At 42.7% G+C, this 23,793-nt stretch overlaps 1 protein-coding gene across 1 annotated transcript in view; it reads left to right on the top strand.

Moving 5' to 3' along the window:
* Positions 1–2,955: 2,955 nt before the first annotated feature.
* The window catches only part of adss2 (adenylosuccinate synthase 2), a 43,178-nt gene continuing 22,340 nt past the window's right edge, over positions 2,956–23,793 (top strand). The window contains exons 1-5 of the mRNA XM_063191482.1: positions 2,956–3,283; positions 14,848–14,950; positions 16,855–16,923; positions 17,074–17,124; positions 21,757–21,823. Coding sequence (XP_063047552.1) covers positions 3,080–3,283; positions 14,848–14,950; positions 16,855–16,923; positions 17,074–17,124; positions 21,757–21,823 — 494 coding nt within the window. The 5' untranslated portion in view covers positions 2,956–3,079. The remainder of the gene's footprint in view (positions 3,284–14,847; positions 14,951–16,854; positions 16,924–17,073; positions 17,125–21,756; positions 21,824–23,793) is intronic.

Below are 23,793 nucleotides of genomic sequence, written 5' to 3'. Positions count from 1 at the left end.
ACGAGACTGGCGTAGTCACCTTTTAAAACCTAATTAAGTAAAGGTCAGAAATCTTAGGAAACTCCACTCTGCTACATCAGGCACGCTTGACATAGGATTGGTACCAGAAGTGAAGTTGCACCGTACAGCAGAACAATTTTAATCAGACATGAGTACATTTATCAGTATCAAAACCGTGTATTATACTTGCCAAGCCAGGCCGAGAGGACAACTTGCAGCATGCATCATCATGAATGCTGTATAGAATTAAATGCCTTTAACCCGCCATTGCTTAAAGGGGTATGCCACTATTTTGGGGCTTAATGCAGTTACAATCGTTGGCTGGGGTTTATAAAGGTGGTAAAGTGTCTTATTTTTCATGTTAAGCGTTGTCTTGCTTTAAGTCAAGTTAAAAGAGGGAATATGTCGCTAAGCTAGTGAAAGTCAATGTATCCGTGTAGCATTGTAGCATGCTACATGGATACATTGACTTTCACTAGCTTAGCGACACATTCCCTCTTTTAACTTGTCTTAAAGCAAGACACCGGCTTACATGAAAAATAAGACACTTTACCACCTTTATAAATCCCAGTCAACGACTTTAACTGTATTAAGCCCCAAAATAGTGGCACACCCTTTAAGTCACGATGAGCGCCGCCTTGTTGCAGGCAGGGAAACTCATGATTTGCAGACCCGTTACGCCATCTACTGGCCACTTTGGGTAACTGCACGTAATTCAGGGTTTCTAGGAACCGAAAATGGAACCGTTCTGGTACCGGAACCGAAACGAAGGAACCGAAAATGGAACCGGAACCGAAAATTGTCAATCAATACACAGGCCTAGTCCCGGGCCCAGGGAGATGCCCGGGCCCAGGGAGATGGGGAGCCCATAATTGGATCCTCATTACATTGAATGTATTGGTTGGGGGGCCCTTTCAGATTAGTCTGTCCTGGGCCCAGTCAAAACTGTCAGCAGTCCTGCTTGTACCTCTACTTTACACAACGTGTTCCTAACTATCTCTAAAATTACTTTTTATTTAGGCCTAACTGAACGTTTTAACCATTCTGTCAGTTAATTAAGGAATAGGTAGACCCTATTTTGGCGAATAAACTCTGTGAATTCTTTTCTACTGATTTTTTCGAAGCAAATGAAAGCATTATGTGAGGGTGAAAAAATCAAGGCCGGAAGATAAATGAATAGCATGGGCGGCTCTAGACAGGGGGCAGAGTGAGCCAGTGCTCCTGTAGATTTCCTTCTGGCCCTTGTTGTGGCCCCTGTGCTGAACAGCCAATGACTTAAAATATGAAGTTCTAAAACGCATGACATGTAAATTATATATTCAACATTAAAGAATTGATCTCTTTTGCCAATTTATGTGCACCCCTGAACAATCACTGGCCCTACTGCCCCCCCCCCACCCCCCGGTCATTTTGGTCTAGAACAGTGGTTCTCAACCCTTTTTGAACAAAGCCCCCCTGGACCTCATCCTAAGCCTCCCCACGCCCCCTGGACCTCATCCTAAGCCTCCCCACGCCCCCTGGACCTCATCCTAAGCCTCCCAATGCCCCCTTGACCTCATCACAAGCCTGCCAACGCCCCCCTTATTAGAAAAAAATCAATGGACCAATGACAGCTAAGCACCGCCCACTCTCAACTGTATCATTCTCAACGCCCCCCTAGGGCACCCCAACGCCCCCTGGGAGGCTGTACCGCCCCTGTTGAGGAACACTAGTCTAGAACCTCCATTGATTAATGGCATTTTTTAAAACCAAGATTGCAGGTCTAATGCAACAGATGTTGGAATGCAACTTTTGAAGCTCTGCAAGCAACAAATACATCGGACACATTCATGACCTCAATTCGCTCATCTGAAATCACTGCCTGAGTCTTGGCTGGTGCCATACATCTAAGTAGGATATCTTTGTTTACATGAGAAGTGGTTATTAGCAGTGATGGGCAAGATGCACTCATTAGTTAGGCTAGTCCAGCACATACTCCAAATGACCTTGTTTTACCAACCAGGTGGTCATTCAACCAGCCAATCACCTGGTGGAATTGCACAGGTAAAATCAAGTTATTTGGGATATGTGGCACTATTAATAGGCTACTAGTAACTAATTAATTAATACTAATTAGTAACTAATGAATACATTTTGCCCATCTTAGGCAGGGATGGGATCAAGTCTGTCTCAAGTGCCATTATAGAGTGATCACCAGGGGGCAGCAAAGCAACACTGAGTTCTAATATATCAGGGGTGAGTTTTCACAAGGGGCCACTTCAGATTTTATAAAGTCCTCCAAGGGCTGTACTATGGACACAAACCACTTGCCCCTGCACTTTCTAACATTTCTTTACAAAATACGCCATACTACGCCAAACTTCTTAACATTATAATTATGTCGGGGGGCAGATAAGACGGCCTCAAGGTAAACAGCCCTCGAGACAGGTTCCCCACCCTATATACGTACATATAGCCCATATGTAAATATCATAATTTTAAAAAGTATGTGTGTGTGTGTGTGTGTGTGTGTGTGTGTGTGTGTGTGTGTGTGTGTGTGTGCGCGCGCTATGCACGGGACACCCTAACTATCCACCCATAGATCAAAACACAAATTTCTCAAAAAGAAATAAGCTGTGAATAGATATTTCATGATTGATATTGTATCAATGTGTTTGTAATTTCAGAAAGATAGATCATATAACTTCACAATTGGTAGGCCTATATAGGGCTATGAATTATGCATGCTTTGACTGCACAAGGGCCAAGTGCAACATTCCTGGAACTGGAGTAGCTTATTTGTTCTACCATTTTACTGCCCACTCTTGTCATAGCTAGATCAAATGATTTTCCTTTTTTTCAGTTGTTTATTTGGTATACACTTGTCTGCTAAGAGTCATGAAGGCCATAGCGAAGAGAAGCCCTGATTTGAACCTAGTTCTACACCCCATGGAGTCGTTTTCAGTGGTGGCTACACACATTCACGGGGGGCGTGTTCGACGGTCACACGACGCATGTTCGGAGCGGGCACTACCTCGACTACCAAGCTTCCCTACGCTGTGTCTTCCCTCGCGCAAAGCTGGAGCAGGTGGAGACAGTCATGTCAGCAAGTGAGGGTGAACAGGTCGCGGCGCAGAATGGAGGTGCCCACGGTGACGGTAGTGGAAACGCGGATTCACGGGTCGCTGCGCCCAGTATTGGCAACAGAGTCACTGTCGTGCTTGGAGCTCAGTGGGGCGACGAGGGAAAAGGAAAGGTGGTGGATTTACTCGCACAGGACGCGGACATAGTCTGCAGATGTCAGGTAAATAGACTGCCAACAAATCCAGCGAACTCTACTGTATCTGTGGGTTGAGTTATTGGACTGGCAAGCGTTTATAGCTTGTAACGCTTACTGTTAAAAAACAAACAGCATTGTCTTGCCTTCTGACCCATCCTTTGACAGGTTATTGGGATAGTGCAAATCCCTTTACGCAGTGCCCTGATAGTATTTGTGGATAGTAAGGTTGGTAAAACAGTGTAGGTTGCAATGGCCAACTGTAGAAGACACTGACTATACATGACGACTGCGCCACCGATTGCTTGAAAATTATGTTTTAAACAGCTTGCTGAACAGGTAGAGCTACTACAAAGTTCACGGCACAAGGCCTCTTCCTTGGCTCTACGTTTCCCCGCATTAAAGGCTTTCCAAGTTGGATTGTCCTCATCTGCATGCGTTAGCGGTTATCGACTTCGGCTAATTGCATTGAGCGTATACTGTACACAGTGTTTAGTGTCACTCACGATGCCATATTCACCGGATAAGTAAGCACGTTTAGGATGCAGCATTTGTTGTTGCTGCTGAGTAAAGCCTTCCGCTTCGCCACCATGAACTGAACGTGAGGACCGAACGAGGCGCGACAATCAATTTCCATTTGCTAGCGCGCCTCCTAGCTAATGTCACCTTGAATTTACGCAGATGATATTGTTGTTGACATCTATGTTGCATAATATCCATACATTCAGCAGTCTAGGCTGCATTTGTTTGGTGGGAGATAACGTCGGTAAAATCTGTAAGTAACAACCGTCATGTTGACTGTGTTTAGTGGATGTGAGCTAATCGGAGCTAATGTCAGTAAGGAGACCCCTGTAGACCAAAAGTAGTAACTTATCAAGCAAGGGATGGAATAGGTTTCATACTGTGTCGGTATTCTTGAACGAGTGGTTGACAGCCAGTTGTCAGGTCTTTTGTTAATTAATGCCATCGTACTATTGTTGGTGTACAGGATAGAAACACATGTTCATCATAAGACCAAACTCTAGAATTCCTACCTCCCTGGTGGCACGAATGGGAAGCTCACTTGAGCAGCCAAAGTCGGAGGAATCAAGACTGATGCACTGTAGAACTATTCGGTCTTAAATACTGCTGCCATTTTCTTGCCAATATTGCATTCTATTTTGCATACTCACTATCTCACTCTGTCGCACGCACACACACACACACACACACACACACACACACACACACACACACACACACACACACACACACACACACACACACACTCTCACTCACACTCACACTCACACTCACACTCACACTCACACTCACACACACACACACACACACACACACACACACACACACACACACATCCCTTTAAATGTTTCACCGGCCACTGTTAGGAAGTGGCCGGACATTAGGCACCACAGTGAAACAGGTGCACAGACGGCTCTGCTGAGACTTACTGTGCTCAGCTGCCAGGCCCAGGGGTTGGGGATATGTGAGGTTAGTGGGGCCCATCCACATGCCGTCACACCCCCACCCCACTCCTGTGTTACTATATGTATACACCATATTGATAGAGGGTTCGCATAACATACATTCTCCTGCTGTTGGACACTGAACACGAGCCATAGCCATGTAAAAATAAATCCACTTACTGGCCTGGGGTACTCTCCGTGTGTATGTGTGAGAGAGAGAGAGAGAGAGAGAGAGAGAGAGAGAGAGAGAGAGAGAGAGAGAGAGGAGAAGAAGAAGAAGTGAAGGGAGTGAAAGGAGATAGTGTCGTCTTTTTATAAAAACGGCTGCTACAGCAAGTGGTGCGTCTCCATCGCATTTCCTAACTTGTCACGACACTTACTACGTATGAGAGGAGGGACATGTTACTGAAGCTCTCCGCACTGTGGCTTTGCACCTGGTAAATGGCCTACTACTACTGTGTGTAGGCTAGAAGTAGAACCTCTGGTTACTTCAGCATAGTGATGAATCCCTCAGAAGCTTATCAAATCATGGATTTTGATATGCATTTAAAAGGATTTCTGGATGCAGTGCACATAGTGTCCTCACCATCACTGTTGAACTCCCAGCATGCCTTGTTTGTGTGCCTTCCTCGAGGCGTCAGCTGTTTCGTTTTAGCCTATGGCCTAGACGCCATATAAGCCCCAGTCAATTCATTTTTGGGCTCTTTTCAAGACAGGTTTGGCAAGCTCTTCTTGCGTCTGGTTTGACAACACCCACCCACCACAACACTCCTTAGGCAAAGACTGAAATTATGTAACAAATTTGTTGCGGTCTCTCCTCCTTAAGAGTGTGCCATGTATTCTCCCTGTAATACCGGTAATAGGTGAAGGGTCTTTACAATGTTAATGGTATATATACTTCAGTCCAAATGCAAAGCATGGTATGTAGAAAGTCACTCACAGATTTGTCAGGTGTGTGTATAGACTTGGAGACACTTTGTAGGCGAAATGTACCAGTGGCTAGGTCTCAACTTGTGCTGAAACAACAACCAAAACAAATGCTGAGACAATCATGTAACATACGTTCACCATAGCTTATAGTCTATGTCAGCAATGGTTATTTGCCCCCTGAAAGACTTAAAAGTCATGGGTTGTGTTGGTAACTCAGAGTGCTATCAAGCTGCATCATCAGTGACTAGGGGAAAGAGTCCTGTGGTGCATAACCACACCAAAAGATGAACTGAATTGCAGTATTTTGAATATCAGACTTACAATAGCTGTTCCACACTTTTTGAAGCTAATGCCACTATCGCAACTAATATCAGCATTTACTTCTTGAAATCTTCAAATAGGCCAGGTTGGATTATGTGGTAGCTGCAGCAGGCTGGCTGATTCTATCTTGGGTGGACTGCACAGCTGCCTTGTAAGTTGTCATTGTCACCATTTTTGTGGGAAAAATGTTATGAAAATATGAACTTTGTTGTTTTGGTTGCTGGTATCGGCTATACTGTAGTACGTCGCTGTCTAGATAGGGCATCCACAACTATGATTGCTGCTAAGGTAGAGTGAGGCTGCAACAGGCTAGCTAAAGCTCCCTTCTCATTTGGGACTCTGTCGTACCCATGACTGCTCAGGGAGATTTACTCGTCCTGTCCTCTTTGCTCGATTTTATGTTTGTTATTTCCCCTGTTAAACAGAAGTGGATCACATCACAGCATTGGCAAGCATGACACTCACTGGCCTTCTTGTTTACAAGTGGAATCGTGACACCACACGTCACAGGGAATAATTCCACCCCCCACCTCCCAGTTTTCCTACTAGACTGTCCCACATCCCCTGGAGTGGTTGTAGCCTAGTGCCCTCAGCAGCCACTACATCCTCCGGGTAGCTTTTAGTTGACGACGGGGGGGCCTGGAACTTGGGAGGGCGTCCAAGAATGTCTGTCATTCTTGATACCCAGCCACATGGCGGTCCGAGCAGAACTTGAATCAGATGTGAAAAATGTTCCGGGTTATTGCTGGCAGGGAAGCCTAGAACAGACCCTTAGCCGATGGCTGTGAATGTGTCACAGTGCATTAAACATAGCTTAGCTTCCTCTTCGGTTTTATGTGTTAGCATGTGAGGGGGAAATTGGTGGTTTTAGTGTGCCCTCCTAACCACGTGTTGCAGTGTGTCATCATAAAGAAGTTGGCCTATGTGGCTAGGCATGCAGCCATTGACAAACAACTGTGTATTACCATTCACTACAATACTTTTATCAGAAGATCAATGATATAGCCTTTAAAGTGATCGGTTAACCGACTGATGAAGCCATTTAAAAAGGTATGTAGAAAGGCATGACCCGCCACACCTACCCTCAGGGGAACAGGGATTGGTTTCTCACCGGACAGGTTGTAGGCTAAGTGTCTCAGAGGTTAAGTGATTTCTTTTTTTCTATAAAATGGTAAGTGGAGAACCATGACATGTTTTATTAAGGATGACAAATGAGTAGAATATACCGGTACTCCTCCTGTTGGAGGACTTAAATATCCTGAAAGCCCCAGCTTGAGTGCCGTGCACATTAGGAAGAACACAAAAGTTCTCTTTCGTTTTGACTTCTCTTATGAAATGGATATTGGAAATGTGGAAATAATAATTTAGAAATTTGGGCTAATATTTTTTTTGTCTAACTCCTGAATGACCTGACCTAACCTGGTTCTCACGCAGACCCTCGTGCATTTTCGCCAACCATCTGCGTGAGAACCAGGTTAGACCAGACCAGCATAATTTGGTCTAGCCTGAGGTACTTGAACGTGGGATGGGCGTTGACTTAAGCTTAACCCCGGTTAAGTTCCTCTTTTCGAAGTGTGATGCTATTTTTTCTTCTAACTGAATTGAAAGTCACTCAAGGTCAGCAGCACAATCATATTCGGCTTCTCACTCACATCTCACTTGGCCACACCATCACTCGCTGTACAAATAACTTCACACATTGCCATAACTAAACCAAAAATACTGGATAAGAGAAAGATAACGCAGAACACGCCCACTCAATGCAAAAGCGTATGCTCAAGTTGGGTCTCCTAAGGGGGCGTTGTCCCCTCCTTCTTCTTCTCTTTTTGAGGTGTTTGCTCAAGATGTGCGCTACCGCCATCTATAGCGCTAAGGGGACTTGGTTTATTCTCAACCTCAGGACTCCGAAGGTCTCCTAACCGAAGGTCTCCTAAAGGGGCGTTCACCCGACATAAAGTGGATACCGGAAAAGAAATAAAATTAAGCTTCTTGTTAGATCCACCTTCTTTGACTAAACTGGACTGTGTTTTTGCGTGAGTGGAAACAGGCCATGAGGCCTTTTGACTATCCGGACGTCATACACACAAACCGAAGGGGTAAGGCATCGATCCATAGATGGGCAATCACCCCTAGGATGTCCCAGCCTTCTGTCCAGGCCATGAATAGAATAGCGCCATGACCACTGACCACTGAACTGGGGAGGTGTGGGAACCCAGGGGAGTGTGGATGCCTAACGTCAGAGCCTGTTGGCAGGGACTTAAAGGGGTATGCCACTATTTTGGGGCTTAATACAGTTAAAATCGTTGGCTGGGGTTTATAAAGGTGGTAAAGTGTCTTATTTTTCATGTTAAGCGTTGTCTTGCTTTAAGACAAGTTAAAAGAGGGAATATGTCGCTAAGCTAGTGAAAGTCAATGTATCCGTGTAGCATGCTACAATGCTACACGGATACATTGACTTTCACTAGCTTAGCGACATATTCCCTCTTTTAACTTTTAGTGGCATACCCCTTTAAAGGTGCACCGTGTAATATTTTTAGTACTGTATTTCCAGAATTTCTGGAATTAAATTCCTCATTCAGAAATGTTACCTTTTCCATGAATACTTGCTACCACCATCAAATTTTAAGTATTCATTATGACTGGGAAAATTGCACTTTTCACACACGAGAAGAGGGATCTTCTCTATCCCTCTTAAAGAAAGATTCAATTTGGCAGTAGGCAGCACAGTTCATGAGAACCATAGTTGCTAGTTGCAATACCTACTCTGGTCACCATCCTACACAGTGAGCCTTTAACACTAAAATCTGGACCCTATTTACAACCAGCTCCAGTGGACCCCCAACCCCCCTTTATATGATGTTCATGGTTGTTTAGAGTGTTTGTAGGTTCTTGCTTTAAAATAGTTTATATGCTGAATGCAGTATCTGTGAAGTGGTCACGCAGCTAACTGAACTCCAGGCTATGTACCAGCTCTCAGCACATATCCGCTGGATACAGTTCATGTGTGCATTATGTCATCATGTTTGTTTTCTCAAGACTGATTTTCCAGAAGATGTTTTTTTTTTTCATATCAGTAGGCACAGAGTGGTAGAACTACTGATATAGGCCCAAGCGCTCTATGTCTTTTTTTTCTAGATGTCCCCTAGCACTTAACAGTTAAGACAGCTTCCTTGAAAAGACCTACCACCTTGGCGAGGTCCCCTGAAAAGATTAAGATTTTGCACTGTGAACGTAATTTCTGAGGTTGCTTTACAAAAAATGTGTAAGCTGTTTATCTTTTAAAGTGGTCACATAATATTTCATTGGAAAAATGTAGCTTTTCTAATGATAATTGACTCTCCCACCACCTTCACTAACACATTTCTGCAGAAGCACAGCTTTTCATATGAGACTTTCAAGAAACTTAGACGTTTTGTCATTGTGCCCTGTATTTCCCTGTATAGCAAAACATGTTCACAAAAGTTGCAAAGGCCTTCAGCCAAAAGAGGTGTTCTTTCAATGATATCTCTTTCTGGGAGATTACTTATTTGGGCTTGGTACTAAACTCCCTTCTTGGAATAACTTCCACTTTCACAACACAGGCCAAGGCCAGAACAAAAACAACCATTTTGAATTTTTCAAATGTAAGGCCATGGATTGTCAGTTCAGTACAGTGACTGATAACATGTGTTTACAGATGTTATAAATGAAAAGCACTTGCTTGCCTATTCTTTCAATGAAGGAAATCAGCACCCCGTTTCTCGAAAGCATCATGACTATCCAGTTAGTAACTTAAGTAGGCTGCCAGTGACAAATGGCATTGTAACCGGAGTAAGTTGCTAAATTAGTTAGCAACGACACTGTTGAGAAACGCCCTCCGGGATTGCGTTTCCTCAGTTTATTTAGTGTGCAGAGTACCATGACCGAATGTCTAAGCAACGGTAGCCTTGGTAATGCAGGCCTGTGTTTTCAGTTTCGGTCAGGCTAACCAATGCCTCTTTTTAAACAATGAGGTGTTAAGGTTTAACCTGGATGAACACTTGAGAATACAAAAGCAGAACAGTTGGTCTTTTCAGATGTGAGTTATTGTCCTGTGTTTCCAGGGGGATAAATGAGCATGTGCGCGCGCACACACAGACACACACACACACACACTGACTTAGACTTAACTTGGATACACGTTCATAATTGATGTGTGGTTGTTTTTTCTTGTAAACCAATTGTATCCTCTGGCGTTTCGCAAATGTTGAAAAACGCTTGCTTTTGTGTCCCTATCCATCTGTTCTGTGGAGCTGGGTAGCAGCAGTGCTTGCTCCTAAGGGCATATTTTTTTGGGCTGCCACTAAACGAAACAATGCTATGGGGTCAAAGACGAGACGTGCATTTTTTTTGTTCCGCACTCATTTAACTATCAAAAAAGTAAATTAATGAATTTTGAATGTTATGCTGATAAACAGCATAGTCTGGTTTCTCATTCCAGTAACATTTAAAGAAAAATAATTGTCAATGTATGCGTGAAATAATCTCATAAAGTGCAAAAATGTCATTCAGTGTAATGGTCCGAACTTAAAAATCATGAATACATCCTTGAATAATTGTGCAAAATGACGAACAAAATTATTTTTTCACTCTCTGGGCATAATTCTAGAAGTGTTCTTGTTATTGTATTAAAAGCACGTTTCATTACCATTTTGTTTTGATATTCAAATCATCTGGGGACTTTTGTCCGGATTTTCAATTCCTAAGATATCATTCAGTGTAATAAGATCAACATGGTGCTTTTAAATCAAAATAAAAAGTGATAGTCACACAACAATTTGTGACATCATCAAAAGGACCCCTAGGGACCCCTTAAGTGATGATGAAAAGGGAGAGTCTTGTTCTTCAATAGTCGAAACTTCTGTATTTTTATCTTGTGGTAGCAGCGTCCACAAAAACAGATGTCATTCAGTGAAATGTCAAAAATACTTTTATACTCAGATATTCATCCAAACAAGCATATTTTCTAAATAGACATAGTACACATTGTGGGTCAAAGTCATTGTTTCATGTAGGTGACTAACTGTGTGTTTGTAAAAAGGTAAAAATAAGGTGAAAAGTATTTGGTCGTCCTTCAGTGTAAGAGATGTCATTCAGTGACATGCAGTGTAAGGGCCATTTCATTCAGTGTAATCAGTTCATAGTTGTATATTAAGAATCAAAACGGCAATATAAGTTGCAATATTACTATAAGATACAATAATATGATGATACTACTTGAAATTATGACTTTTATTGTTATTTCCATTACAACCTTGTTATTACCATATAGCAACCATATTACTGGGTAGATTCTGGGATTTTGGAAGTTGTACATGAATTATCAGAACACCCTAGTCGAGATCCGCGAAATATGCAGGTTAACAGACAACATTTTCTTTTTTATTGTTTTAGGCCTAAGTTGTAGCCTACCTCTAAGCTTGTGATCTTTGAAGTTCTTCAAAACACGTTTTAATGCCCCAATATTAAGTAAAATACAAATTATTTGACAACATCTATTTCTGTTGTCACTCATTCAGGACGTTGAGTACTGTAGTATGATGGTAACAATATGATAGCAATGAAAAGTAGCTGTTTATATAGGCTTTTTTGCCAAGGCATCATTCAGTGTAATAGTTGTGGTCATTCAGTGAAATGCACATTTTTATGTGAAAATAAAGTCAAATTCTTACGAATCTTTTTTGTTTAGCACAACACATGCGGGGGCATACAAAAAAATGAATAATTGTGTATTTTAAACTGATTTTCTCTTCCGTAGAAAAACTTCTTAAAGCCAAATGGGTGAAATGCACTCGGTGAAAGACTACAAACACTGCAAAAACTATTTGCAAATGCCTTTTACTAGAAATTTTTAGGTTTGATGAAGACCTTAAATATAGCCCTTTACTATGTTATGTAGCTTATTTCAGTTTTTTAACGTCATCTATATGTTTTTTGCATCATCAACTGTTTAACACCGCATTACACTGAATGACATTTTATGGGTAAAAATGGGGTAAAAATGCATGTTCCTTACTATTTTCTGAACAGAAAATAATAAACTCAATCACTCTACACTCCAATGTACCCAAAAAAGTTGAAGAACGGTGTCGGGGAACAGTTTTATTTTTTGGAGTCCTGAAAACCCTGTTTCGTCTTTGACCCTATAGCAGTATAAGCTGTGCCCTGCCCAGACCAAAACAACCCCTAACCTTAGGCTGTCAGTGAAGAATATGCTTTTTGAGAAAAGAAACTTTGAAATTAAAGAACTCCTGAACACACGGTTGTAGTCTGTGGGAACATAGAATTTGGGAGCATAGAGAATGTGTGCCCATCACAGAAAGCATGTCTGTGGACACTGAACACCATCAACGAATTTCAGCCAAATCTGTGGTACTCCAAGTGGCCAGTTCATGTTGCAGTAAGCTGTGTGTACAGTCAATCCGGAAAGTATTCACAGCGTTTCACATTTTTCACATTTTATTATCTTACAGCCTTATTCCAAATGCTACAAATTAATCTCTGTTGTCAAAATCCTACACAAATTATTCCATTATGACCATGTGAAAAACAAGTTGTCTTAACAGTTTTGAAAATTTATAAAAATAAAAAACAAAGAAATCACTTTTACAAAAGTATTCACAACCTTTGCTTAATACTTTGTAGAACCACTTTTGGCAGCAACTACATTCATTTTTTCATTTCGAAATGAAAAGGGATTAAAAGGGAGGTCATCGGTGTGTGTTTCAGCCTTTCAGTACATTGAAATTGTACATTTTGAGTCTGCAACTGGCTAAAATAGATGGGTGTGAGTTTTGAATGAAATCCTATGGAGAGTATCATGGTCTGCTTCTGTAGTTGGGTGGGAGACGTGACGCCTTGTTTTTTCGTAACATTGGTTAAAAACCTACAAAACTGTTATTTTCCTTTAAAAAACAAATGTTAATGAAAGAAGATGTGGTACATTATGTTTCATATTAGTCTTAGATGAGAAGAAACATTTTTGTTAAGATTTATGTAAAGGTTTATATGTCAAATTTCCTGCGGTGTGACTGTAACATTAATGAAACAATATATAATAATATATATATAAATTAACCAACAACATTTTGAATAATGTATGAAGCATTTGGCATGATTGCATAAATCTTAACTTTAGATTAAGATATGTGAACGTGGAAAAAACTCAAGACAGTAATATTAACTACAAGTTCAATTTCGTAACACAAATTGCGTCCTGTGGGGTGACGTGTATGTCAATGTTTGTGAATGGGCAGCTGCAAGGCCAACTACAAGGGTCTTAAAGACTGGCTCCTAACCAGTCAGTACCTCAGTTATTGGAGAGTGCTGTGGAAGTTTAAGGTGACTCTTAACCTCTTAATATGTCTTCATATTGCAATCTTTCTGTCACGCAATGCTTAGGTTCATTTTATGGTGTCCTGTGGTGTGACTGCTCTTATAGGAGGAAAAAAAAGTGTTTTTATTAATGAAAACACATATTAAGATTAAACACAATATCATTATCAAGTTAGCATGAGCTCAGATGTCAGTCATGTATACAAAATGATTAAAATGGCCATAATGCAGTGAATTCCCTGTGGTGTGACTCCATTTTCCTGCGGTGTGACATGCCTATGCTATGTGTTGATGCAGGACACATTTTCCCAAAAATGGCAAAAATAAGGTGAAATTCCACAGACCACTAAGTGCTTTATTTTTTTCTATTTTTTTCCAATTTTTATCCATCATTTTTTTCAGGAATTTGAAAAACTTTTTTTTTTTTTTGCGTTACGCCCTTAAACGTCAACCACCCAGTTACAGTGCATGTTGACATGCATGCTTCTTTAGGTTTAATTCAGATTTCCAATGTTGAAGGCATCCATACATCGCCAAACCATGTCAGTCCCACTACCATGCTTGACTAGCCAGATGATGCACTTTTTGTGTAAAACTCACTTGTTTACCACCACACATGCTTGACGCCATCTAAAGCAAATTTGTTTATCTTGGTCTCAAGAGAGATGAACAGACCAAGGATATGGATCACTGGAACCATGTTGTGTGGTCTGATGAGACCAAGATCAACAAAGTTGCAATAAAATGTAAAAAAAGTGAAGCGCTGTGAATACTTTCCGGATTGACTGTAGATTTTCTGTTTCCCCCCAATTGCCTCCTCTGGCCCCCATGCAGCCGTGTTGGGACGACCGTCAGTTCGTCTGTCCCGCACTGCACAGGTGCTGAAAAGGTGTTACCAACCAACCACACTCCTGTCCCTTGCTGGCTGGAAGTTATATTTAGAGGGACGCAGGCAGGCTCGTAAAAGCAGGCCTTCCTGCTGTCATGTGGCCTAGGCTCGGTAGTCCGAACACCGCAGTTGACCTTTCTGCAGGCCATGAATGTACAGATAAAGCCCCATAGGAAGCCAACCTGGAGGGGGCACAGAGGCAGGGGCAAAGTGTGTGTGAATGGGGGGCATTGGATCAGTGAGCTTTGCGTGCGTGTGTGCGCTTCCATGCACATGTGTACCTGTATCCTTACATTACATTTCACTACACTTAGCTGACGCTTTTTTTTTATCCAAAGCGACCTACAGTTATTAGCAGTACAGGGTATTGGTTACAGTCCCTGGAGCAGCAGGGGTTTGATGCCTCGCTCAAGGGCACTTCAGCCACGGAAGGAGTCCGTGTAAGGGAGGGATTCGAACCTGCAACCCTTTGATCTAGGTTAATCTCCACCACTAGGCCACGACTGCCCACACTAGGCCACGACTGCCCACGACTATCCTATGCACATTAACCTCATGTTTGTCCTTCCCACCTGCACTCTGATGTCAGCTTCTCTTTCATGTTGTTTTTTTCTCCTTTTGGCTCCACACAGGGCGGGAACAACGCCGGCCACACAGTCGTGGTGGACTCAGTGGAGTACGACTTCCACCTCCTGCCCAGCGGAATCATCAACCCCAAGGTCACCGCCTTCATCGGTACGCTAAACAACGCAACTACACCAATAACCTCTTACAGTACTGAAAATAAGGAGGCTGTATGTCTGTATAGGCCTGTGTCCTCTGTTTTTTTTTTGTCTTGTTTTTGTTTTTTGTCAGTTGTGCAATAGTCTTGTGATGTGATGTTATGTGTATGTCCTGTCTTAAGTGAGTGTTGCTCAGGGACGCAAAAAGAATTTCGGTGAACACTGACAATAAAGTATAATCGTATCGTATCGTATCGTATCGTACAGTACACCAATAACTTCTTACAGTACTGTAAACAAGGAGGCTACACCAATAACTTCTTACAGTACTGGAATCTCTTCCATGATTTCAATAGTACATATATAGTACAATAGTTCAATAGTTTTACCAATAATATGTTACATTTTAGTTTGTGCGTGTACTGTTCAATACAATTTTGAGTGTGGGGGATTGTCCCCACAAGCAGTAGTCATGGTGACACATACAGTGTATGCACCCCAAGCGCTATTTGTTTATCACTTGAGAACGCTCAGGAGGCCTCCTATCTCTTCAAAAGAACCAAAACAACAACAAGATTAAAAAAATGCATACTCTCTGCCTTCAAAAGGGACAATTTGTCTGTATTAGACAGTGCTATCTACTGACATTTGCTGATTGAATGTATGGTCAAGTCAGGGGTTGGTTTTGGGAGTGGTTATTTCAGAGGAGGCTGAGGCGACATTCCAGCAAATTATCTGTAGATAAGAGCTGAAGTCCAGTAATTTGTCGGTGACGTTGCTTCTGCTACCAAAGGAAAATAGTTCATAATCGGAACGTTATCAAAACAGTCCAGGAACATGTGACGTGTTGTTCACTTATTCACTGCATGGTCATACAGTATGCATTGATTTGTTCAGTACATAGTGCTCTGTGTATCGCTTTGTTCCCCTTGACATTAACACTATGTTGTGAGGAAGTGTGGGCGTTTCAGATTGAAGCCCACTTGCCCTCCACCAATTCCATCCAGACCAATTCAATGGAGAGCTGGTTGATGTGCCTGATTGATGTGCTCTCAATTTGTACAAGTTCTTCATATCCAGACCTACTCAATGGGGAGCTGCATTCATGATTGATCTGCTCTCTGTGTATAAATTGAGAGCAGATCAATCATGCATGCAGCTCTCCATTGAGTTGGTCTGGACAGAAGGGCTCGTAACAAGTTCTTCCTATCCAGACCAACTCAACGGAGAGCTGCATCCGTGATTGATGTGCACTCAGTTTCATCTTCCTAATGGCTCCTCCATTGGCTGTTGGCACCAAGCAGCAACAGCAGCAGCAGCAGCAGTGCTGTACAGTAGCGGCTGTGTTGACTGGCCTTCTCTCTGCTCACTCAAGATGCTTACTCAGCACTCTACTCTGCTATAGACGGAGGGGGGGGGTATGAATTAAACTGATTGGAAAAGCCATATCCCACACACCCCTAAAAAGACCAACTCTGTAAAATACCAATTTGGAACTCAGTAGGTACGCAGTAAACATCAAAGTAATTAAGGCGAGCCTGGATCCTGAATGGATGATAAGTGTTGCATTGTGTATTGAATTACTGCGTGGAAGTGATTTCATTATCTTTTAGCCCAGAAGTCAGCACAATAGTTTGCAACAAGAGTTAATCCCATGGCCTGATTGGTGTCTCAAATGATTGGGACATTATTGGGTGTATATCCCATGCTTATTGCACGCTTTAGAGTCATATTTTAAATCTTCTCTTCACAGAGGATTGTGTTTTAATGATCTTCCTGTCGGAAGATGTTTTCCTAAGTGTTTACTATTTTAATATTTTAGTATTTTAGCCATACTGCACACATTAGGTGGGTAGTAGGTTGCGTATGTGATGAGATGTGGATTAATGTGGATGTTCCTCTGGGTGTTTCTCACAGGTAATGGTGTCGTCATTCACCTTCCAGGCCTCTTTGATGAGGCCGCAAAAAATGAAAGCAAAGGAAAAGGTATGTCTTAAGTGTCTAAAGTGTGTCTGTGTCTGTGTATGAATGCATGAGTATTGTCAGTGGGTGTGCTAAATGTGTGCTGAGGGAGAGTGTGTTATTGTGACTGTGTGAGAGACTGTCCTGACTGAGTGTGTGTGTTTGTGTTTCCAGGTCTTCAGGGATGGGAGAAGAGACTCATCATCTCCGACAGGGCACACATCGGTAAGATGCACCTCCCTCCCTCCCTCCCTTCCTCCCTCCTCCACATCTCCCCCACACCTCCTCCACTACCCCTGCTGTTCACGCCGTCTGTCTCTCAACCCAGTGGGAATGAGTGACTGGTTCTTTCCTGTTCCGTCTACTCTATTAACATGCACGCTTGTCTGCAACAGCATCTCTTCCTTCTCATTCTCTCTCTCTCTCTCTCTCTCTCTCTCTCTCTCTCTCTCCCTCTTTCTCTCTCTCTCTCTCTCTCTCTCTCTTTCTCTTTCTCTCTCTCTCTCTCTCTCTCTATCTCTCTCTCTCTCTCGTTGAGTTTGAACAGCGCTCAAATGGCAGTGGTAGGGACCAGAGAAGAGGGACAGGCATGTTCATGGGTTCACGTTTCAGGATGTAGAAGTGTTCCCATACAGTCACAGGGTCAACTTCCCATATCAAGGTGGGAAGAGGAGAGAGTGAATGACCAGTGCTCTCCTCTATTGTATTCGTCCCCTTGGCTAGCTCTAGAGTTCACATGGAAGTGAAATGAGCAAAGGTGAAATTCAGTGTTCCTTTCATTGGATTGGTCACATTTTGGTCACTTTTGAAATTTGCTCTTTATTTGCAAAGGATTAAACTTGTCTTTACTTTTTCGCTTTGGTTTTCCTGTCTGCGTCCCTCTTTGCTTCTGACGCTTCGCAAATTTGCATGCAATGTGTCCCTAGACTTAGAGGCAACATAGCTGCCCACTGTGTTGTGTGTCCATCTGTAAATGCAGGGGGCAACTTTTACCACCAGATTACCTCTGTGATGACCTAAAGCTTCCATGCTTTCTGAATGGCAATAAAAAGAAACAGTAGCGTGTTGTGACTCCTAGTATAGGACATCATTCTTAGGAAGCACTGGCCACCATGTGACCTGGCTGGGATACAGCCCTGCATAATAGCCTTTACTGCTGCCGTTTGATTTGAAAAGGGCTATTTAGAGACAAATGAGGTCTATTTAGAGATAAGTTTACAGGTGACATTTAAAGTGCACAAGGGATCCACAGTCCCATATAGAGGCTGATGTAGTGCAGGCTTGAGTGCACTTCTGAGCTCTGCTGTTCCACCCGCTCCCCTGACAATTCAGGACTTTTGATCAGGCTCAGGGCCGCATTAATGCACAGGCTAGATATGGCTGAAGCCTAGCCCCCCCCCCCCCACCTGCCAGGGGGGCCCAATTGGCCAAAAGTCAAAAATCGCAGGAATGATATTGAAAAGATAATATTGAAACCATTCCAATACCCCTCTCCACAGTTGGTAGAAATAATATCCTTAATTCTTCGTAATTATGACACTGACATTGCAAAAATTGTCTTTCCCACAGCAACCTGTAGCCTAGGGGGCCCAGGCCATCTTAACCAGTCCCTGACCAGGCTCTCCAGAGGCAAGATTATCTGCTGTACAGTAACATATAGTTTTCAGTGTTAATTCAACACCTAGAGAGTGATTTCTAACACTTTGGTTGGTCCTCCTCTCTAAGTGTTGAATTAACACTGCCAAGTGTGCAGTGTGGGAAGGATTGTTTGCACTAGACGACGGCACTTTTTTTGTGGTTTTGTTATTGTTCTCCATGCCAGACAAGTCTATTTGTGTCACACACACACATGCACACTCACTCACTCACACACACTCACTCATACATACACACACACACACACACACACACACACACGAATCACATGAGTATCCTGTGCCCCCTGTTCGTCACTCGTTGCCTCTGCATTTACACTTTAATGCAGCCGCTGGACCGGTGCATGATAAAATAATAACAACGCAGTTACTTTAAATTGGGATGGGCACACAAGCTGTTGGCAATTGAGAAGAGCTTGTGGCATTACATCAAAATGGCCTCGTAAATCTCTTTGGCTTTGAATGGGAATTGATCCAAGCATTATTCGACCAAAAGGCCATTTGGAAAGTAGAAAGAAGCAAAGTTATTCAGACGGAAATGGAAATGGTAGCATGGCAAAGGTGCGTGTGCGTGTGTGAAAAGCAGGTCTTTGTGTAAAAGCAGTCTGGCTTTCTCTGTAGTCTCCAAAGGTTGCATTGTCCAGTAGCTGCCATGGTAGCCAATGGCCAAAACATTTGCACTGGTCTATCATTACCCATGGTAGATGTACCTGAAAGGGGCCTTTGAGAAATTGGCTGCAACATATTGTAAAGAGAAAGCCTTAATAAATTAGATGCATTTACTCTTGTCAAATATGCAATAGAGCAGAGAGATAATTCGGTTATGCCCTTTTGTCACTCTCAACAGCCACGCTCAAGCTCAAGCTTTATTTGTTTAGATAAGTTGTGAATATATAAAGTCAAACCGGCGGAACACAATATTAACCTTGTCTCTGACACAAAAGGTGGTATTGAGCGAGACAGCTGTTTTTATTTTTGTTATTTTCCTTATACTCATATGGTGTCTTAAAATAGCTCATAATTGGTAATTGGATCTGGTAAATATGATTTTGAGGAAGCACAAGTCAACACTCATTCTGATCTGACGCACACACACACACACACAGGCACTCTGTATGACTTCCTTTAGTGAGAGCTCGTCCAACAGTCAAGCCAAGCGCACAAATCTACAACGTAGATAGATAGGCAAACCATAGATACCAAGGAATTTCTTTTTATTGTATTATTGGAGTGTGAGTGTGAGAGAAAATATATTGAGTGTGTGTGTGAGAGAGCGAGAGCGAGAATACAAGTGCAGACTGCATGTGTGCACAGTGTGTGTGTGTGTGTGTGTGTGTGTGTGTGTGTGTGTGTGTGTGTGTGTGTGTGTGTGTGTGTGTGTGTGTGTGTGTGTGTGTGTGTGTGTGTGTGTGTGTGTGTGTGTGTGTGTGTGTGTGTGTGTGTGTGTGTGTATATATGTGTGCCCACCTGTCTGCCTCCGTGGCCCCGGGGGGACCTCTTGAGTGCCCTCCTCCCCCTGGCATGACTGGGGGCATCCATTTCCTTGACCTTTCCAACACCGCCATGTAGGGAGCCGACCTGCCCTGTGAAGTCAGGACCGAAGAGCTTAGCTTTCTTCATTCTCCCACACAGGTGTATAATTAGCCCCCGCAGCGCGGACTGGCCACACGTGCACACTCGTGAGGCATGACTCGCATGATGCAAGCATGAAGTCTCAAGACCCAACAGCATGGCTAGTGTAGGAGTGCAGCCTGGAGCAAGAGAGCATCCTTGTGGACTAGATGAGGGCTACAAGTGCATTAAACCTGATGAAGACTTTGTTCGCATAATTAGACAAAAAAAATACTGTCACCTTCCGGACTTGCTCACTCTTTCTCTGATGTGACCAATTACCAAATGATGAACATTGTTAGCCTGATTAATATCGACGAAGGTGTTATGTCACCAGGAGGGCGCGGCCTGGCTAGAACATTGTCCCCCATTCGATATTATTTGAGTGAGCCATATCTACTGAATGGCCTTGACTTGAATGTATATCTACCGCATATTAGAACAAGCTACTCGCCAGCAGCTGCTGCAGGTGCACAAGGCATCACTCACATTACTGTCATCAAGTCTTGTGCCAGGGCCACATACGCCCAGATTGAGTCAGACAAAGCAAACATTGCCATTCATTCCTATGAGGGAAGCAAAGTGGGACGTAGGCAAGCGAAGAGGGGTGAACTGAAACGGAAATATTCTGCCAAGTTTAATATTATGCAAATGATTAGCGAATTTCGCCTGCGGCAGCCAATCAAACCAACACCAATGATGTTTCAATTGATGTGATTCGCTGCTACGATCTGTTGACGGTTGAGCTGTCAGAATGGGACGCTGAATTCCGCGTCTCTTCGCTTGGCTTGTCTTGCCTGCATGTGTCCCCGGCGCTAAGACCGAACAGCACAGCTAGGATTGGGGCTTGGAGAGGGAGCAAGATGGCATCCATGTGAACTAGATGGTAGGAGCTAAAGAAAGAACAAGTATTCAATCTCATGATAAGGATGATGACTTTATTCCCACTTAATATATATATATACAGTATATATATTATTATTATTATTATATTGTGATATTTTGGGCTTGCACACCCTTCCTCAGACCAATTTCTGACCAATTACCAACTCGTGAGCTTAGAATTATAAGGTTCTATCTCCGTTTAGGGTAGTTCTGAGATATTGAGCATCAAAGTTTTTACATCCCAGCTGTTTTGTGAGATAGAACGTTTTTATTTCATTGATAACAATGTAAAATAATACTTTTTTCACAAAAATAACACCACACAGGCATTAATAAGCATGTAATGGGTCAGATTATGTAAAAAACTAAATTTTACCAAAAATGGAGATAGAACCTTATAATTCTCAGCTCACGAACTGTTGAACGTGCTTTTCATGTTGTTTTCACATTATTTTACTGAAATGCATCTGCTGAATTGGCACAAAAATAGCATGCATGTCTGTGCGCATCCATCCAGCAGTTCTCACATGTTAGCCACATATAGAGTTAAACAACTAGCTCCTGCTATGTGTCAATTGACTCTTATTTCCCTGCATACTTTACTTGGTCTTTTTACCCTGTCTGTCTTGATAGTGCTGTATCTCCCTCTGTGTCTTTCCCTCTCATCGATATGAACCTCTTTCTCCACCTCTGTGTTCTTCTGCAGTGTTTGACTTCCATCAAGCAGTGGACGGAGTTCAGGAGCAGCAGAGGCAGCAGCAAGCAGGAAAGAAGTAAGCGCTCTCTCTCTCCTTCTCTCTCTTTCTCTTTCTCTCTCTCTTTCTCTCTCTCTCTCTCTCTCTCTCTCTCTCTCTCTCTCTCTCTCTCTCTCTCTCTCTCTCCCTCATGCTCACTCACTCACTCACACACACACACACGTTGCATGTTCTTTCACTCACAGAGACACGTGCCTTCTAGCCGACTTAGACTGGTCTGGTTATGCCTTGGGGATTCGGTGTGGAAAATAACCGTCTCGTCTGTCTCTCTCCAACACATACCTGAGGAATAGGCGTGTGTCCATACCTCCCTCCTCTGACTACCCTCTCCTGTCCTCTTCCACGCCTCCTGTAACCAGGCCCGTTCATGCCTTACACAATGGCCATTCAGACTCAATGCCTAAAGGCAGTGGCCACACACACACACACACACACACACACACACACACACACACACACACACACACACACACACACACACACACACACACACACACACACACACACACACACACACACACACACACACACACACACACACACACACACACACCACTTGTGCACAAACACACATATTCACACTCCATATGTAGCCAGGCAGGCAGTTACTTAATAGGCCCAAAAGGCCTCTAGTCACGTGTCTATGGGTGGATACTTATACCAGATACACTTACAACTCAGCATACTGACTGCTGACACCGACAGCCCAGTCACACAGGCAGGGGTGTGCACATAAAATCCAGCATACACCTACTCCTCAAACGCATGACTAGACACTGGCTGAATTTCATGTCATTCTAACTACTACAGTAGGGGTGTGCAAAATAATCGTTGCATCGATGCATCGCGATACTTACTCTCACGATACAATGCATCGATTCATGACAAGGTATCGTGATACTTATTTTCTCAATATACTGCATGGAGTCATGACAATTGATTATTTGATAACAATAAAATTCGATTTTCCACGGGTTATTTTGTTCAGTAGAGAATAGGTAATATTTCTGTTGTGATGTAAGCTCTCTCCCAGATGATAGAATGCTTAAATAGAATGAACTGACTTAAGAAAGCGACACAGCAACTGACAAATAAGCTGTATTTTACACATTTACTGAAGTAAATATCGCAATGCATCACAGTAGTACATGAATCGCAATGCATCGTGATAGAATCGCATCGTGGCATGTGTATCGTGATGCGCATTGAATCGTGAACCCTTTGCCAATACCCACCCCTACTACTACAGTAGGTATTGCAACTATGCTGCATTGAAACTGTGCTGCCTATTGCCAAATTTGATCTTAAATATTTGCTAGTATTGCCAAAGGACTGTACGTTTTGCTGCTAAAAAGGCCTATTCCTTGAAATTCAAAATGGCGGACCATGGAGAAGGTCCCCCTTTTCATGTGTGTGAAGTGCAATTTTCCCAGTCATAAGGAATACTTTAATTTAACGGTGGTGGTAGATATTTGTTAAAAAGTTAATATTTGTAAATGGGCAGCATTCTGAAAATGAACTACTAAAAATATTGCATAGTGCACCTTTAAACCATGAAGTCGACTTCTACTTTCGCAACTACTGCATGCTGGTCACGACCGAACAAGAAGCGATTGGTTGAATTGTCTGCTCCACTGTGCCGCAAGCGTCCTCTTACAAGTCCTAAGGCTTCAGAGATTTCAGATGCTTTCCATGAGGTGAAATGAAACCAGCTGATGTATCACACCAGCACATGACTGGACACACTGCAGCTGAAGGCAGAATGCCGCTTATCTGATGGCAACAATCCACTGTGTAGCAGTGGCTATATCACCATCACAGCCACAGCTACAGTCAGTCTGGAGTATACGTATATGGGTCAGACGTTTTTTTGGTTTTTTTTTGCTCAAGCGTCAGGTGGCGCGATGGCACCTAATGCCCATAAATTGATGATATGCTGCAATTAATATGCTTCTTAAATAATCCACTAAAATAAACCAAAAAATCCA

The sequence above is a fragment of the Engraulis encrasicolus genome, chromosome 24 (genome assembly GCF_034702125.1).
Source record: "Engraulis encrasicolus isolate BLACKSEA-1 chromosome 24, IST_EnEncr_1.0, whole genome shotgun sequence".
In the NCBI taxonomy this organism is placed as follows: domain Eukaryota; kingdom Metazoa; phylum Chordata; class Actinopteri; order Clupeiformes; family Engraulidae; genus Engraulis; species Engraulis encrasicolus.
The sequence above is the reverse complement of the archived record's forward strand: the minus strand, read 5'-3'. Positions and strand labels throughout refer to the sequence as shown.